Source organism: Podarcis muralis, chromosome 9 (assembly GCF_964188315.1).
Source record: "Podarcis muralis chromosome 9, rPodMur119.hap1.1, whole genome shotgun sequence".
In the NCBI taxonomy this organism is placed as follows: Eukaryota; Metazoa; Chordata; class Lepidosauria; order Squamata; family Lacertidae; genus Podarcis; species Podarcis muralis.
The window spans coordinates 31,317,436-31,334,958 of NC_135663.1; the positions used below are offsets into that span (position 1 = coordinate 31,317,436).

The 17,523-nt window shown below is 41.1% G+C and overlaps 1 protein-coding gene across 5 annotated transcripts in view; it reads left to right on the forward strand.

The window, feature by feature from the left end:
• Positions 1-828: 828 nt before the first annotated feature.
• INTU (inturned planar cell polarity protein) overlaps positions 829-17,523 on the forward strand; it is a 30,871-nt gene continuing 14,176 nt past the window's right edge. For 3 of the 5 annotated variants that reach the window (XM_028743818.2, XM_077934029.1, XM_077934027.1), the window contains exons 1-4: positions 4,595-4,809; positions 10,032-10,618; positions 15,740-15,825; positions 16,722-16,925. In XM_028743818.2, coding sequence (XP_028599651.2) covers positions 4,685-4,809; positions 10,032-10,618; positions 15,740-15,825; positions 16,722-16,925 — 1,002 coding nt within the window. In that variant the 5' untranslated portion in view covers positions 4,595-4,684. Of the gene's footprint in view, positions 1,235-4,593; positions 4,810-10,031; positions 10,619-15,739; positions 15,826-16,721; positions 16,926-17,523 lie in introns of those variants that run through there. The other 2 variants (XM_077934026.1, XM_077934028.1) reach the window with 2 other exon arrangements.

Sequence of the window (17,523 nt, forward strand, 5' to 3'; positions counted from 1 at the left end):
ATCATTTCCCAGGGTGGTTAATCAATCCCTCTTCCCAGGAAACTCTGGGAATTTTAGCTCTGGAAGAGGAATAGGGGGTCTCCTCCTAACAGCTCTGAGCACCTTTAACAAACTACAGTGGTACCTCGGGTTACATACGCTTCAGGTTACAGACTCCACTAACCCAGAAATATTACCTCGGGTTAAGAACTTTGCTTCAGGATGAGAACAGAAATCGTGCTCTGGCAGTGCAGCGGCAGCAGGAGGCCCCATTAACTAAAGTGGTGCTTCAGGTTAAGAACAGTTTCAGGTTAAGAACGGGCCTCCGGAACGAATTAAGTATTTAACCTGAGGTACCACTGTACAGTTTCCAGGATTCTTTGGAGGAAGTCATGTCTGTTTAAAGTAGTACGATGCTGCTTCAAGTGTATAGCACAGATGGCAGCTTATATTTTCACTATGGAGTAAATCAATTTTGCTTAAAGCACTTGCAATGCTGTTTTCTGTGTTGCATGAACACCCTTCAGAAACAAAGCACACAAATATCACAAGAGAGCTCATATTTTTGGCATCCTGAGATTAAGCACGTTTATTCAGAACCAAGTGTGTGTCACTGAGCTCTAGGGGACTGACGCCCGGCTAAGTTTACATAAAACTGCAGCTTTTCCGTGTCTCGATTTTAAAATGTCACGAGCCCTGCCTAATTTTCAGAGTTTGAGGGGACTTTAAGACCCAGGAGAATAAGAGAGGAGGAGGAGGGAGGGCGGACAGGCGTCCCACCTGCTCTGCTAAACTAGAGCAGCAAACCGCGAAGTTTCATCTGCAGAAGTAGTTTGCTGTTGCAACGGCAGGTTAGGGCTCTCTCCCGGTTGCAGCTGGCCGTGGGAAGAAGGTGGGTAAGTGAGATCTTCGAAGGAGGTGGAGATCGCCGGGTGCTACAGACGCCAGAGATTGGGAAGTAAGTTGCTTCCTTCCAACTCTCGGACGCAAAGGGTTGCTAGCAGCTTGGTAGGTTTCGAGGACCCATCTCTCCTCCTCTGCGCTGTTTACCTTGTCTGGAGTCGAGGAGCGGTTTTGCAAGATTGTGCATGAATCCCGATGGACTCTGCAAACGTGGCTTTGCACCCCGGCAATGAGGAGGAAAAGGCGCCGTCTCTTTCCGCAGCATGTTTCGCGTTAGCAAGCGCAGAATCCCCAGACCTGTCACCAGGAACCTGGAGGATCTGGATTCCGTTCAGAGCATCCTGCTGCACAGGTCAGTGTGAACCATTGTGGACTACGGGAAAGTGCCGGTATGGGGAGCCGGGAGCCCTCCAGATGTTGCTGAACTCAAGCTCCCATCTTCCCAAGCCAGCATGGTCCCAGGTATGGCGAAACCTGGCCCTCCAGATGTTTTGGGACTACCATCCCCATATCCCTTACCACCGGTCCTGTTAGCTAGGGATGATGGGAGTTGTAGTCCCAAAACATCTGGAGGGCCAAGTTTGGCCGTGCCTGACTCAAGGGTGATGAGAGCTTGGAGTACAACAACATCTGGAGTGCACACTGATTCCCGATCCTTAGTTAATGCTTCCCCTTGGAATGTGAGATGTGTTACAATTTTTTCTCTCCTCTCTGATGATGATAATAATAATTTATACCCCGCCCATCTGGCTGGGTTTCCCTAGCCACTCTGGGAGGCTCCCAACAGAACATTAAAAACAAGATCAAACATTACAAACTTCCCTAAATAGGGTTGCCTTCACTTTCTTTCCTACACACAGCTGGGGTTACATGCATCACACACACCCTCATACCCCACTTTCTAATTGTTTTATTTTCTCCCATCGTTTCCATGTGGAAAATGCTCAGTCTCATAATTCTGCATATAGCAGAAGAGTCTGTGATATATTATAAGGTGCACCCTCAGCTCTCATAGGGCACTGGCCAGGTCGGATAGGCATAAACGTTGCCCTTATGCCTGCCAACACATTGCACATTATAATGTGAGACACACAAATACTTGTGACTATGGTAATGATTTTTATTAAGATACATATAGTACTTAAAATTGTTGGCTTAGATGAAGCCTTCCCCCCCCCCCCATACACACTCTTTCTGAGAAAGTTGGGGAAAGTGTGATGATTACTGTAAATCAAAATCATGGGGTGCTTAATTGCAAGTGAATGGTGTAACTATTTTAATGCATGGATTTAGTTTTTATATCCTTTGAGTTTAAATGTTTTGTGTCTATATCAACCTATTTTTCAGCAGCTAGACATCTGTAAGACTGAATGATCATATATATCTTTATTTTACTTACTGAGAAAGCATCATTTAACAGACTATTAATTCTTCTGAAGGTAAACATAGTTGACTCTTTTTGGAGAGAGAGGAACTGTTTTCTTTTCCTCCATCTACTTCATACACAAAATTAAACATTGTAAAAATAGTTATCCATCCTTCACACTTTATTGGTGTAATGTTGCTGTAGGCCATAGGTAGTCAACATGGTCCCATGTTACTAGACTGCATCTCCCATCAGCTTTGGCCAGTCTGTTCAATGGTCAAGAGTGATTGTAACATCTGGAGGGCACCATGTTGTCTACCTCTTCTGTAGCCTCAGTAAATAAAATTTCTGTGACAAGGATAATTGCTTCTTTCCCACAGTTTAGTTTTTCTGTAGTATAGTACACTATATCAAATGCAGAAACAAAAGATAAGTGGGAGTAGTATTCACTCTGTTGATTAAGGTATGCACATCACTTTGTCTCCCTGACTGAGATGGCAAATGGTAGTGTTGTAATAACCTGCCTTTAATTCCTAGTCTAGACGGAACAGAAAATAACAACAAAAAAGACTTTAAAATACTGTAGGACATCTCCAGTGAGCTTTACTTACAGACTGTGCAATAAAGAAATCATCTCTTGGTGTTTTCATATAACTTAATTTATAGACACTGGTGCTGGACATACTGTGGAGGAGCAGACGGTAGCCTCTGTGTAACAGGAGACTTAATGTTGCTTATACAAGTAGCAGTTCAGCATGGCTACTGCTATTGCTTAACATAACCACAAGAAATTAAAGCCAAGAATGGCAGTTGTTAAAATTACACGTTGTTTCTCCATTTCTTCACTGATGAGTCACAATCTACATTTACTCCTTTTGAGATTTATCCAAGAAACTGACAGTTGGAACACTCTTTTTAATGCTTTCTTCTTAGAAATGTGCTTAGTTCAAAAGAGGGACTTATTTCTAAGTAAGTAAGTATAGGTGTGTAGGGATGCGGGTGGCGCTGTGGGTAAAACCTCAGTGCCTAGGACTTGCCGATCGCATGGTCGGCGGTTCGAATCCCCGCGGCGGGGTGAGCTCCCGTCTTTCGGTCCCAGCTCCTGCCCACCTAGCAGTTCGAAAGCACTCTTAAGTGCAAGTAGATAAATAGGTACCGCTTTATAGCGGGAAGGTAAACGGCGTTTCCGAGTGCTGCGCTGGTGCTGCTTCGTCACGCTGGCCACGTGACCCGGAAGTGTCTCCAGACAGCGCTGGCCCTCGGCCTCTTAAGTGAGATGGGCGCACAACCCTAGAGTCGGACACGACTGGCCTGCACGGGCAGGGGTACCTTTACCTTTTTAAGTATAGGTGTAGGCTGTAAGCCCCAACTATAGCATACAGGAGAGGAACGGGATAAATATTTACTAGTCAAAACATTGGCTGTGCATCTCTAGTACAAAAAAAATGAGAATGGCACGTAAAATGAAAAACTGAAATGGCACCCAGTGACTGCTATGTGCTAGCAGTTTTTGGAAGAACTACCTGCATGACAGGCAATTCCTCTATAAATTGCTGACAAATAGCATCTGACTGCATATTATATACATCTCTCCTCATTGAAGTTATGCTTGGCTCTTCCTCTGCTTTCAAGCTGGAGAAGAAACGTTTCCTACTCCTCATCCAGACCTATGGAGTGCCTCAGATAAGAATGCAACTGAAAGGTTTCCAAGACTTGCAGCCTTAAAAGTTCAGTGCTAGGCATGTTTGATCAGAGAGTTAAATGGCACTTACGTTCTAGTGAACACGACCGTGAACTCACTTACTAGGGAGTAAGCCCACTGAACGCATTGGAATTTGCACTTGAATAAACGTGCGTAGGATTGAGCTGTAAGGCAATGATCCATAGCACCTTCTACCTAGGAATAAGTCCCACTGAATTTACACGTGAGCAAGGATTTGCACGTGCGCAGGACTGCGCTGCAAGGCGCCCAAACCCACTTTATCTAAGAGGGGGGGGGGACCCGTTGAACCCATTTGAATTCATTTGTCAGCAGGTAAAGCGGGAGCAGGTAAAGTGTCAGCAGGTAAAGTGGGAGCAGGTAAAGTGGGAGGACTGTAGCCTTGCAACGCAATCTACTGACAAATGACCTGGGAGCAGGTAAAGTGGGCTGTACCTGGCCCACTGAACCGAGTGGGCACTAGATCATTAGGCAGGGCGACGAATGAAAAGGGTATATAAAAGAGAACGCTTCCTGTGAGCATCCAGAGCGGAGCAAATCTTTGCAACGAGGAGAGTTTGGACTCGGGGAGCTTCTTAGGTTGCCATGGTTTCCGCAGCCTGCGCCAATCGGTGAGCCGCTTATGGGTCACGTGCTGCGCCTCGGGCTTCCGGAGTTCGCTGTCATGGCGGCGGGCTGCTGCAGATCTTCCTGAAGGGAAGCTTCCTCCGGACGCCATGGACAAAGCGTCGCCGTTGCCCTTTGAGGTTCCTCGAGAACCGCAGCAGCCTGAGGAATGCGAAGGCCGCCTCTCGCCTGGCAGCGGAAGCTCCTGCTCTGCGTCTCTGTCCAGCAGCTCCGAGTAAGGAAAAGAAGGGGGTGGACGCAGCCTTTCTCAACCTGTGACTCCCCATATGTTGAACTACAACTCCCATCACCCCGAGCTAGCAAGGCCAGAGCTCAGGGATGATGGGAGTTGTAGTCCAACAACATCTGGGGGCCCACAGGTTGAGAACCGCTGGAGGGGGCGCTGTGTAATTGGGCTCTCCTGCTGCTGCTATTCCAGCGTTTTCTGTTTCTTACTTGCAAAGGTTGGGATTTAGGCTGTTTTTTTATTTTAAAAAATCTGTCCATATGTTATTCTTTTCTACTCCGAAAATATCGAGATTCCTTCCACCCCAACCTCCCCTCAATCATCGCATCATATAATAGAATTGTGGAGTTGGAAGGACTCACCCCCATGCAATGCAGGAATCTTTGGCCCAGCTTGGGACTTGAACCCACAACCCTAAGATTAAGATCCTCATGCTCTGCTCACTGAGCTTTTCCAAACTGCAGAACTAGGATCTTTGATGATGGATGGATGTACCTGCTTACAATTGCAGAGCCCCTCCTCTAAACAGCAGTAACCTTCCTGTCTCTTCCTTTGGACACTCTTCATGCCTCTTAGTGTTATGTACATATTGTACATTTAAAGCACTTTACTTCCCCCAAAGAATCCTGGGAACTGTCTCTATTTCAGTCTCTATATCAAACTTTATTTTGGTCACAGGCCAGCATAAGGTAAGCCATACAGATAAACTGAACACATAAGACTTAAATCAGGTAAGGGATAAAAACGAATAATTAAAATGTGATTATAACATACATAACTTAAAAAGATAAAAACAAGGACAAACGGTTAAAAGCAACCATAAGGGAAGGAACGTAAAGGAGCAACTGGGAACTGTAGTTTACCCCCCACAAAGCCACAATTCCCAGCACCCTTAACAAACTGCAGTTCCCACAATTCTTTGAAGAAAATGATTTTTTGGGGAAATAAAAATATTGTGTATACATGAACTATATTAGAATGGGATAGATGGGAATTCCTCACCTTTGTTGATTCTTGGCTGAAAAGAGGGCTGCTGATTGTTCAGTTGCCCTGGGCAAGAAATTCAGATATTCCTCCCTTTGGGGTGTAAGTATAAAATGTAAGCCTTCACTCACTAGCCCTGTTTTTGCATTTGTTCTACGCCAGTTGTAGCATCTGTGGTTTACATACCCTCTCTCTGTTCATCTTCAGCCTCAAGCCCTTCAGGAGCTAGGTAATCAGGGTGCTGTTATTTCACAGAAGTATAGATATTTGTGACTCTTTAAATTTTATATTTCAGAATCTATGGAACTCCTTGCCACTTTAGAATTCGTCAGTGTATCACTTTTTTGCTGCCACCAATTACTTCAGAATGCTTTTAAATCCATCTAATAGCTTGGTATCATAGGGTTAAGCGTGAGATTGATACCGACACCCGAAATAGGATGAACTGTTAACTAAGATAATTTATCAAATGAATATTTTGTATGTAAGGGGATACTGATATTTACATTGGGGTCATACTTGTATTGGACAATTTCTAAGGACTCAAGAGCCACTATTGCTAACACCAGCTTCTAAGTGGTTTTACTGCAAGCTAAATTCCCTCAACCTTCACCTCAGCCAAATTCACTCAGTTGGGTCTCGATACTAGGTACAATCTGCCTCTTATTCCAAAGCTTCTCCAGTTGTACTTCTAATTGCTTGGACCATTTAGCTGGTTTTAAATACCCATGTGTGCAACCTTATTTTGGTAAAAATATTTGGATAGAAGTTCTGATCGAAACCAGATATGAATAGTGTTGATATACAGCTCTCTGCTGCCCCCTTAACATTCTCTGTTTTTTACCTAAAGCTCCCTCCTCATCTGACTCCCATCACAGACAGTTTCACTGTCAAGAACCTCTAGACTACTGGAGTCTATTTTTCCAAAACCAATCACAATGAATTTACCTGTTCTAGACCCTGTCTATAAATACCTTCTCTCCACTTTCAGAACCTGTTACTAAGCAGCTACCACTGAACAGGTTTGCCAAACATAGCAGCACAAGGCCTTGAACTCTGGCATCAACAGAGGTCAAAGAAATATCAAAGCACAAAACACAGACTACCAGACATACACACAGTATTTCTATACACACATCTACCCTGATGCTGCAAAGCAGTTTTTGCGCCTCATCCAGACAAGTACTAGTAATGCTTGCAATGTTAGCAGCCTCTCCTGAGTTAAAGCATGGTGATTTATTTGTATTCAACCTGTAAAGTGTCTGAGACAGGGGAAGAGTAGGAAAGTGCAACAGGAAAATTTTTTAGCCATTGTGCTCTTCTTTCTTTCTGCACCTTTGGCCCACAAACCATTTCCCCCATCACAATTCATATAAATTCAATCTCCCTTTATTTGCCTTCCCATGTCAAGTCTTAATGCATACAGCTCTTCCAGCAGCAGTGCTAGACCCCAGGGTTTTTAGCATATAGAGTGCCACGCGAGTGGCGCTGTGGGTAAAAGCCTCAGTGCCTAGGGTTTGCCAATCGAAAGGTCGGCAGTTCGAATCCCCGCGGCGGGGTGCGCTCCCATTGTTTGGTCCCAGCGCCTGCCAACCTAGCAGTTCGAAAGCACCCCCGGGTGCAAGTAGATAAATAGGGACCGCTTACTAGCGGGAAGGTTAACAGTGTTTCCGTGTGCGGCTCTGGCTCGCCAGAGCCGCGATGTCACGCTGGCCACGTGACCCGGAAGTGTCTCCGGACAGCGCTGGCCCCCGGCCTCTTGAGTGAGATGGGCGCACAACCCTAGAGTCTGTCAAGACTGGCCCGTACGGGCAGGGGTACCTTTACCTTTACCTTTTTCTTTCTGCACCTTTGGCCCACAAACCATTTTCCCCATCACAATTCATATAAATTCAATCTCCCTTTATTTGCCTTCCCATGTCAAGTCTTAATGCATACAGCTCTTCCAGCAGCAGTGCTAGACCCCAGGGTTTTTAGCATATAGAGTGTATAACAGAAGTCTGGCTTTCTCAGAAGCAATGTGCACATTTAAATAGTGCTATTACCTTCCAACCTGTTCCTTTTCTCAATCACGTAGAAAAACCCTTTCTTTGTCTTGTGATTTTTTTCCATTCAGAGTAGGATTTTAATTGCTATCAGGTCCCTCCCATCCTTTCCTGGTAATCTGACATGCTCTTGCTCTTAAAAATAGAAAAGCATCCTAATGCATCTGAAGTTTTCTATCTGGTTTTAGTGACAGAACACAGATTATAAGCTCTTAAATTCCAGTACCTCTTTATTGGTAACATTTTAAACCACATAATTTGTACAGATGTTTTAGTTGCTGACTCTGAATAAAATCAAACGAGTCTTAGGATAATGCAGTAAGTTGTAGGTTGCAAGGAAATATGAAACTTGATTTTGTGCTCAGATCAGTACCATATCCCACTAACTACGTCAAAATCAGAAATGTAAGACTTGGAAGGGAGCTGGTAGAATAGGCCTTGGTTTACAGTACGGTCCTAACCATATCTGCTGAAAATTGGCTTATTGAATTTCCTGGGATTTACTCCCAGTTAAGTGGGGTTGGGATTGCAGCCTTAATTTCCTAATTATGTACAAATCATAGAGTTGTATTCAACTAACCCATAGTCATGATTTCAGTGGATCTGTGCTGCGTATGAGTTATTTGGATATAACCCTTAATTTGCAAGTCTGCACTTAAAAAAAAAAATGCAGGACCTAATATGAACTAGAAGCTCTTTTGAGAAGTTAATTCAAATTTAACCATAAAGGCTGCCTCCACTATTTTCTTGAAATTATAGTATCAATCTTCTGTTGGGATCAAACAGACCCCCTAGTCATAGTATGCTATTGTTAGACCTGTCTGAGTAGTGTCTGTCTGACAAAAAATTGTGCTTGCCAGATGGCTATATTGTACCCACCAACCTACCCCTGCTCCATCTTGATCACTTTCCATTTTGACAAGTGATCAGTTTTGGTACTTTGGATAGGCACCCATTCAACTTAATTGGGTATTCTATGAGTAGCAACATTTTAAGAACTGTCTGGTAACCCTGCTGTGTCCCATGAAGCAAGCACATAGTAAGAGAGACAGTTCTGTAGTACTGATTGAAGAAAGTGGGAATGGTGTCCAGTACATTAGGGAGAAAAAAATCAGTCCATGAAGGAGCACAAGCAGAAAGATCCTGTGTTGTTGTGATGCAGTGTTAGCAAATAGCTGGGCAGGTTAGTGTTTTGCTTCATACCTATTTTATAGTGGACTGTAGACATAGGGAGACAACTGAAGTTGTCAGTAACATCCTTTCTGAAATAATGCTAAACCATGGGCTCGTCTACTCCCTTCTCTACTTGCTGGGGTAATGACTTTTGGTTTCCTTTAAACATGGCTGCTTGTTGAGTCTGAACCAAGGGTGATAATTTAACACTAACATAGTCAGTTTTAAAACAAGCCAATGTCAAACCATCGTTTCTGAAGCTGGCTTGTTGAAAATAAGCATTGGATAAATCATGATCCCCCGTTGTATGTATTTAAAGGAAGCCAGAAGTAAAAATTTCCTAAGTCTTTGTTCTAGCCACATAGGATATAAGAGGGGGCAGTACACAAGCCCAAGGCTTCTTGCAGTTCATAAATATTGTACTAACCCATTATTTAGCATTACACGCAAACTGTGCCACTGTAATGCAATTGCAGGGAATTGGCATTATTGTTTCTAAATTGTTTAACTAATAAAAAACAAGTTTAAAACGCAAAAGTAGCTTTCTTGGTTTGCCTTTATCAGTCTGAAGTGTCAAAAGGGGAACATTTTTAGATGTAACAACAGAAAATTTCTCTAATGTAGGCCAGCAATATAGTTTTAATTTGCATGCTGCTCATGATGTCACAGCAAATACTTTTCTTTCCATGTGCTTAGATTGAACTGGAGATGGGGCAGGTTGCCTTGTCCTTTTAATCAAAATGAGACCTCTCACTTATGGTTGCTTATTGAGGCATGGGTGTGAAAAGAATGCTTCAGTAATGTTGGTTTCTATGATAGATGCTTTCGCCGGGTCTGAATAGTAGGTCTCTGTTGAATGCAGCTGCTTTAGACTGAGGTCTGTGGTTCATCCCATCCCCCTCCTTGTAAGTGCTTTTATGTTACTAGCTCCTGAGGGCTGCAAAATTAAGCACATTGTAAGTCATTCTGTCTTCACTGTCATTCTAATACTGCCCTTGTCTTTCACAGTGACCTTGAACCTGAATGGTTAGATAGTGTACAGAAAAATGGAGAATTATTCTATCTAGAGCTGAGTGAAGATGAGGAAGAAACTCTCCTTCCGGACACCTCTCTGGATATGCCTGTGGTGAACCGTGTCAGGTTTTGTGAAAATGAAGCTGAGGTTATTCGTGAGCGATCTCAAAAAGATAGAAAGAGTGAACACAGACTGGAAAAGTTCGCTAAAATATTAAAGTATAAAAGGTTTTTATCAAAACATTCTAGTAAGAAGATGTCAAGTGACAAATGCGATGTCCGTGCCTCTGGCCCAGCATCCATACTGAAACACCATTCTGGTCAGAGGGTGGAGGATGTGGCCCAGCAATGGTACAAAGATGTCTGCCTTTATGTAAATCCGAAGAGGCTATCAAATGCTGAGAGAGGAGAGCAGTTCAAGCTTCTGGAATCATTAATAGGGATTATCCATCAATCTCCATGGAGAAAAACTGAAAAACATAATCACAGTATTGAATCTAGAAGTGCCAATGAAGAGAAACTCGTAGTACATGGTTTGATACCAGGCAGCTCAGCAATAAAGTCTGGTCACATCTTGATTGGTAAGTGTCACAATGTATGCAATTCTGGCCATGCAACCCAGTATTGTGGGAGGTGAAAGGGTTACTTATTTCAGTCCAAGTGACAACTTTTTAATTGGTTGGCACGGTCATGGTCTTGCCATGGATCGAGGAATCTCAGAATCTCAGCTCTCTTTTGACAATAGACTTGTCCCTGCAGCATGTGCAGGCGGCAGCCATATTGTGCAAGGGTTCTGTTACTGGCCCCCATGCGCAACGGCAGAGCAGGCATAAGCGCACCCCGAACTGCCCTCTTCCAGGTCTAAAAGGACCTGCGTGTCAGCAATCACGTGTCAACTGGACACACCTAAAATGGTTGTTGCCTGTATAGTAATAGCAGTAAGTATTAGGGAGTCGGTCACAGTTTGAATATTTTTCCTAATTTTTCCTAATTTCAATGTAAAACATCTCCAATAGTAAAACCCTCTCTGGGTTCCAATATTATTATTTTTCCCTGAGCAAGCATGTTGTGGTAGCTTTCAAACACACATACTCATTCAGTAACCACTGTTCCTTTAAGAAGAATTACATGCAAACACGCACAATGTTAAGGTTTCCTTTTGTGTACGTATTCTTTTAATTCCTTGAATGGCACTTCTGCTTTTGGTTATACTGGTATTATGTAATACCTAATCTCATTAATGTTAGCAGAAATTAAATCCATTATGAACGCTACTGAGTGATTATGAACTTTACATTTATGGAAGGTTCATTTAGGCATGTGTCAACTTGGGAAAATGGCAGTGAAGAATTAAAACTATTTTTTGTACAAAAGCATATTAGCATTGAAGAAAGCATATTTGCAGTATCCCAAGCTACCAACTGCTATTTTATATTATGTTCTGTTTTTCTTTGTATCATACTTCAGCCCTTTGGCTTTGAACTGGTAAGTGAGCTGCATCTTCTGCCAACTCATATACAGATATATAATTTCCTTATAAAGTACTTTAAAATTATAGATGTGCAGTGAACACTGGGTACTTTTAGATCTAAATGTGGCATACAGCAAAATGTGTATGTTACAAATTTTGTTATAGTTGGCAGAAATAACTTATAATTAAACACAAATGCATTGCTTTTTAGTCAAATATCTTGATCAAATTTTGCTTTTTTTGGCAAAAGAAATATGTTAGTGTAGTGGATTTAGAACTAGAAAAGTTTTTAACGAACTGTACATCTTGCTTTTAAAATGAACACTTAGCTTTAATTTTAAGAAACTGATGTGATCGCAAAGTTTTATAAAAACAAGCAAACAAACAAAAACCCCACTTACTTTGAAACTTTAAATTCTCTACCATGTTGTTCCAGGAGTAAGTCAGGATAGGACCTGAGTGGAATCCAAAAATGGAAGTAGGCATGGATACGTAGAAGAGAATCATGCAACCAGATGGTGTTTTGTTTTGTGTGTTTCCACAGCAGTTTTCACTGCCAAAGAAACAAGCTGTTTGTTAAACTGGACAGCAGAGGCTATAGTGGAAATACATGTACATCTTAAAATGAAGGTATATGATGCTGTATGCCCAGGCTTCCTCAACCTCGGTCCTCCAGATATTTTTAGACTACAATTCCCATCATCCCTAACCACTGCTCCTGCAAGCTAGGGATCATGGGAGTTGTGGGCCAAAAACATCTGGAGGCTGAGGTTGAGGAAGCCTGCTGTATGCCTCTGTGCTAAAACTCTTAAAAGAACACCAATCCTTCCTGACCTACCAGCAGGACAGATACCCTTGTAATGATACAGGGTCCATAATAAAATAGCTATGAACATAATGAAACTTGGTCTGCTATGGGTAAAGAGTTAGCCTGGAGCAGTAATCTAGCATAGTGTTTGTTGGGAAATGGCAACACTACATTGCATTTGCCATCTCGCTAGCTGGGGTTCTGCCAATAAATCCTTTCGTGCATTTGTAACCTGAATTATTCCTTTTCTTTATTCTTGTTTCTTTCCTCCCTTATCTGAATGGTAGGTTAAACTATATTTCCTGGCCTGAATGCAGCTAAAGTTAGTTGTGGTTGTGTTCCGCTGAAAGCAACAGAACTTACTCAGAACTAACCTTAGCTGGATCAGGGCCTACATCATTCTCATTTATTGCCTCCATACAGCTTTCTAAGATGGGCTAGGCAAGACTTTCTCAAGACTATCCAGTGAACCTCGTGGAAATCATTCCCTAACTAACCACAATGTGACATTGACTAATTACAACATTCATACATGGAAATCCATGTATTTGTTTAGCCATCTTTAGTAAGAATATTTGGTAGCTATCATCATAACTGGTAAGATTTGTTAGCATATAAAGTAGCACTGTAGAATTCATGTCAACCAACATCTAAACGGTTTTTTATTATAGAATCGCTTTACCTCAAATGTGCCCACTTGGCTGCTTCAGTCTGTGGGTTGCAACACAGTAGTTCCACACTTGCAAGAAATCAGTCTTTTAGTGTGGCAGCACCTACACTTAAGAACCCTCTGTTGGCTGACACCAGATAGGCACTTTGGCGTTTTCTTTTTGGTGCCGGCTTAAAACATTTTTGTTTAGGCCAGCATATCCAAACACATTGATGTTGAAATGTTCTCAGTTTCTTTACTGTTGATTTTAATTGTTTTTGAATGTTTCCAATTACTTGTTTTTATTTATAATTTTAATATTTATCATAAACCACTTAGAGCTTTTGTTACTATCAAGCAGTGTATGTGTTTTGTTAAATAAATACAAATAAGTAAATTTTGAGAAGACCGCTATTTAAGACAGCTGTCTGAAATTTGCATGGCATATTTCTGTTGTGCACCTTATATATGAATCTGTTTCTGTACCTTATTAAAGGGGCATGGGGTGCCCTTTTACTTAAGTAAGAAAAACTATGACCTGCAATTATAAGCCTTAAAATTCTTGAGCTTGGCATATATGGGCTACCTGATGAGGTCCATGAAAGTGCCAAATTTCAAACTGATCTGATTTTTTTAAAATGCCACAGGTGCAGCTGATTTTAAAGTATTGAAAATTGATATTTTGTTCTCCCTTTCTCTGATTCTTGAACAAGTGTGTCATCCCGTCCCCTATTTTTAAGAAAACTATTGAGGTTCTTTATTCAGGCTTTATTTGTGATCTAAAAACAGCAGTTTTAAATCATTGCCGATACAGTGTGAAGTGGATAAGTATTCTTGCTTGCCCATCTTCCTTTAAATGAGCTTATGCTAGTACAGGCATATACTTTGGCTAACTTCTAAACCATGCCAAGGAATTCTAAACTCATTTTTTCCCTTTTTGTTTATTGCCTGCCATCCACCATTTTCCCCCCATTAATTTTTCTGTATTCCAAGTAAGACACCTGGCATATTAACCAGGTGGGTAAAGAGGCTTGGAGCTACAAGAGCCTTAACAAGAGGCGAGATTGTGAGTTTTCAGTGAAAATTGGCATCCCTTACAACTTCTGTCATCATGACATTTTTGAGCAGCTTACTCCTGCAATGCATTATTATGAAGGAATTGCCTAAAGAAAAGGTAATAACGGTGATACTCTGGTGGCTAGATTTTAGGTATTCAGTTTCTATCCAGCCACAATGGAAAATGTTAATGTTACAGCTGCAGGAACAAAATAAATAAAAATGGAATCCCACAGCTGAGTACAGGAAACTTTATTTCCGTATTTTTTCCTCTCTAGTTTTTGAGATATTAGTTTGATTGATTAGTGGTAATTTCTCTTCAGGGAATCTTTTTTGGGTGGGGAGGTGCTGTGGGCAGGGGTAACAGTTTAGGTTAGTGGTAACAAACTTGACATGGTTCTAGCTGATGAACCATGGTTTTTCTGGCATAGAAACCAATCAGAGATGTAAGAGAGGAGAGCCCACAGCAGTCAGAAGGCTTTTTCCAAAAGAAAGTTTAGAAAGAAGACAAGATGATGTCATATTGGCCACTTGGCACTGATACTCACTATTGATTTATATAAAGCATTTTTATCCTGCTCATCAGCCAAAAATGATTCCTAGAGCGACTTACAAATTTCATTAATAATAGTAATTTTATTTATACCTCGCCCATCTGGCTGGGTTTCCCTAGCCACTCTGGGAGGCTCCCAACATAATTAATGATAATAATAATTTTAAAAATGCTAAAACATCAGACATTAAAAACTTCCCTAAACAGGGCTGATTAGACTCAGATTTATAATCTAAAAAGACATGGCAGTAAAGGGAAACAGTTTGGAGGAGATGAGTGGGGGGAAGCAAAGTCAAACCTAAAAGTTTTTTCAGTTGTAATGGCTGACTAAAATGGAAAAATTTCAAGGAGAGAAGGCTCAAGAAGTTGCTGGTCTTTCTACAGATCAGGTGAAGAGATTCTGCAGTCCCAACTCTCTTTCCCTCCTATATTAGCCTTTGGCTAATGAAATAATCTATTGCCTTTTAAACTGGGGTGGTGTTCTGTTTATGGTGGTGTAGAAATTTTATCATCATCATCATCATCATCATCTAATCGAATGGCTGCTGATGAGGGAGAAGCCTGACAGAGCTAATCTTCCAGCAAACCCAGGGAGACACTCTACAATCCCATCTCTCTCCCTTCCAGCGTATTTTTTTGGGAGGGCCAGGCTTTCTGATTTGAATTTAGTAGAAATAGATGTGTGCCGGCTGGGCAAATAGAGAAATGCAAAACTTGCTTGATGCTGAGAAACCTAGAATTGGTACGTTCAAACATGGCAGTGCTCTTCCTTCTCAGTTGTGTTAGCACACATACGATTCTGAAGAATTCTTCTGTTGCTTCCAGTGATGACTGTGTAATTAGATTAGGAATGTGATTGACAGATGAATTCAAGAGTCAGTCAGACTTCTATATAAACTTCTGCTAAGCAGGCAGAATAAGAAAATGTTATTTGAGGGGAACCGGAAGTTGTTGTTTTTTACACTGGGCCTTCCAAGAATTACTTTACATTGGGGTGGGAAACCTTCGGCCTGTGGGCCAAATTAACCCTCAGTGTTCAGTAGTAGCTTAACCAATTCTTAACAGAAAAACTTCTGTGCCATACTTTCTTATCAAAAAAGGTGTCCTTTTCTTGTTCTGCTGGCCTGCTGCTATTTTAATCTTATTTTTTTGTTTCAACTTTCAGGAGATGTTCTTGTCGCAGTAAATGATGTTGACGTAAACTCTGAAAATATAGAAAGGGTTTTGTCTTGCATTCCTGGTCCTATGCAGGTATACTATACTCAGTTTTTTAATTAAAAAAAATTAATGTTTTAAGAAAAACATACAAACTTGAAGTCTGCGTTTTTACATGTAATTTATACATTTCTCTATAAAATGCAGCCTGCCCTCAAAATAAATTCCACCCCAAGGGCAAAGTCATACTTGGAATAGACCACTGAAATCAATAGACATAAATCCATTGATTTCAATCTGTCTAACTAACATTGACTATCACCCCTTGTCTTTTGACCTTGGATAAGAGATGCTATTATGCCTGAACTTGTTAGTTAAAACTAATGTTAAACATTGGATGGTATCCAATAAGAATCTAGTTCACTGGCTGCTTTTAGCCAGACTCAGAGTTGCTGTAGTTACTGCAGTATGCTGGCATTTGAACAGGAATAGACAATTTTGTTTAGTGAATTCCCTGTCCATTTTATTAGTAGAGCATTGATTTGCATGTTGCTCAAACATTCCAGATAAAAACCTTTCCTAGCAGATGGCTGCTATGAATTAAATGCTTCCTGCATTTCTAAAGCTATTGGATAGTATTCAATAGAAATATTTTATTGCTTCTCACATAGGTTTCCCAAAATGCTGCATTATATTTCGCTTGTTCCTCATGTACTGAACAAGCTGAGCCAAAAGAGAAGCAGGATCACTGAAAGCAAACCTCTGGAGAGCTTTAACTTGGATGCTTTGCAATTGAAATTAATTCTTATACTGTAGCAGAAATTGACTATTTTTCAGGCTAATGCTAAAAACTTCTGACTAAGCCAAACACTTGTACTGTATTGTGAAACCTGCTCACTGTCACACTTTGGGATTAAGTTCAAAAGCAGTTTAAAGAACTGGTCTTCACCTAGCAGGTACAAGCTGTTAAATTATTTTAACTCTTACAATAGGTGAAGCTTACGTTTGAAACAACATTCTTTGAGTCAAAGGATGCATCCCAACAAAGATGTAAGCAGACGCAATCCTCCATGAATAACCTGCTCAAAGTGTTGTGGAGAGACCATTACAATGACCCACAGTTCTCTATCCAAAGTATACCACATATTATTATGTACCTCTCACTCAAACTGGATTCTGATACATCTAAGGATGAGGTATGTATTCTTAACATAAAGAATTTTGAAACCCATTACTAATCCTGAACTACAGTAGTAGCAATAAAGAAATATAATACTCAGAACCGTGTGTGAATTTCTGCTGTGGTTTTTTTAAAATAGCAACTTTCTAGTCTTTAGTGCTGTGAAAAAAATGTTTTAAAATGTTTTAGCAGGGGCAACTGATACCTTGTACCCAGGGAAACTGCTGAAGGAAATCAATCTGCAATGAAATCACTGTTGCAGCTAGTTTTAATCTTGTCTTGCACTATTAATATGAATGTTACATGCCATTGTTTCAGCTTGGTGTACCTGAGCTTGCTTCATCTTTATATGATGTGTGTGCCTTAACAGAGCAAGTGCTGCCCACACCATTTGAATTTTAGTGCTCATCTAAACCAAGGACTCGGGCTTCATAAGCTCTTTCTGGTATGCAAATTCTGAAGTTTTCATAAGATAGCTCCCGATTTAATACCATGAATTTGAATGAGTTTCATAGAGGCTACGGTTTTTTGTTTACCACAGAGCAGCAGACTATTATCTCCTTTCCCTGAGAAAAGACACTCTTCAACAAAGGGTGCTCTTTTAGAGTCCAGTT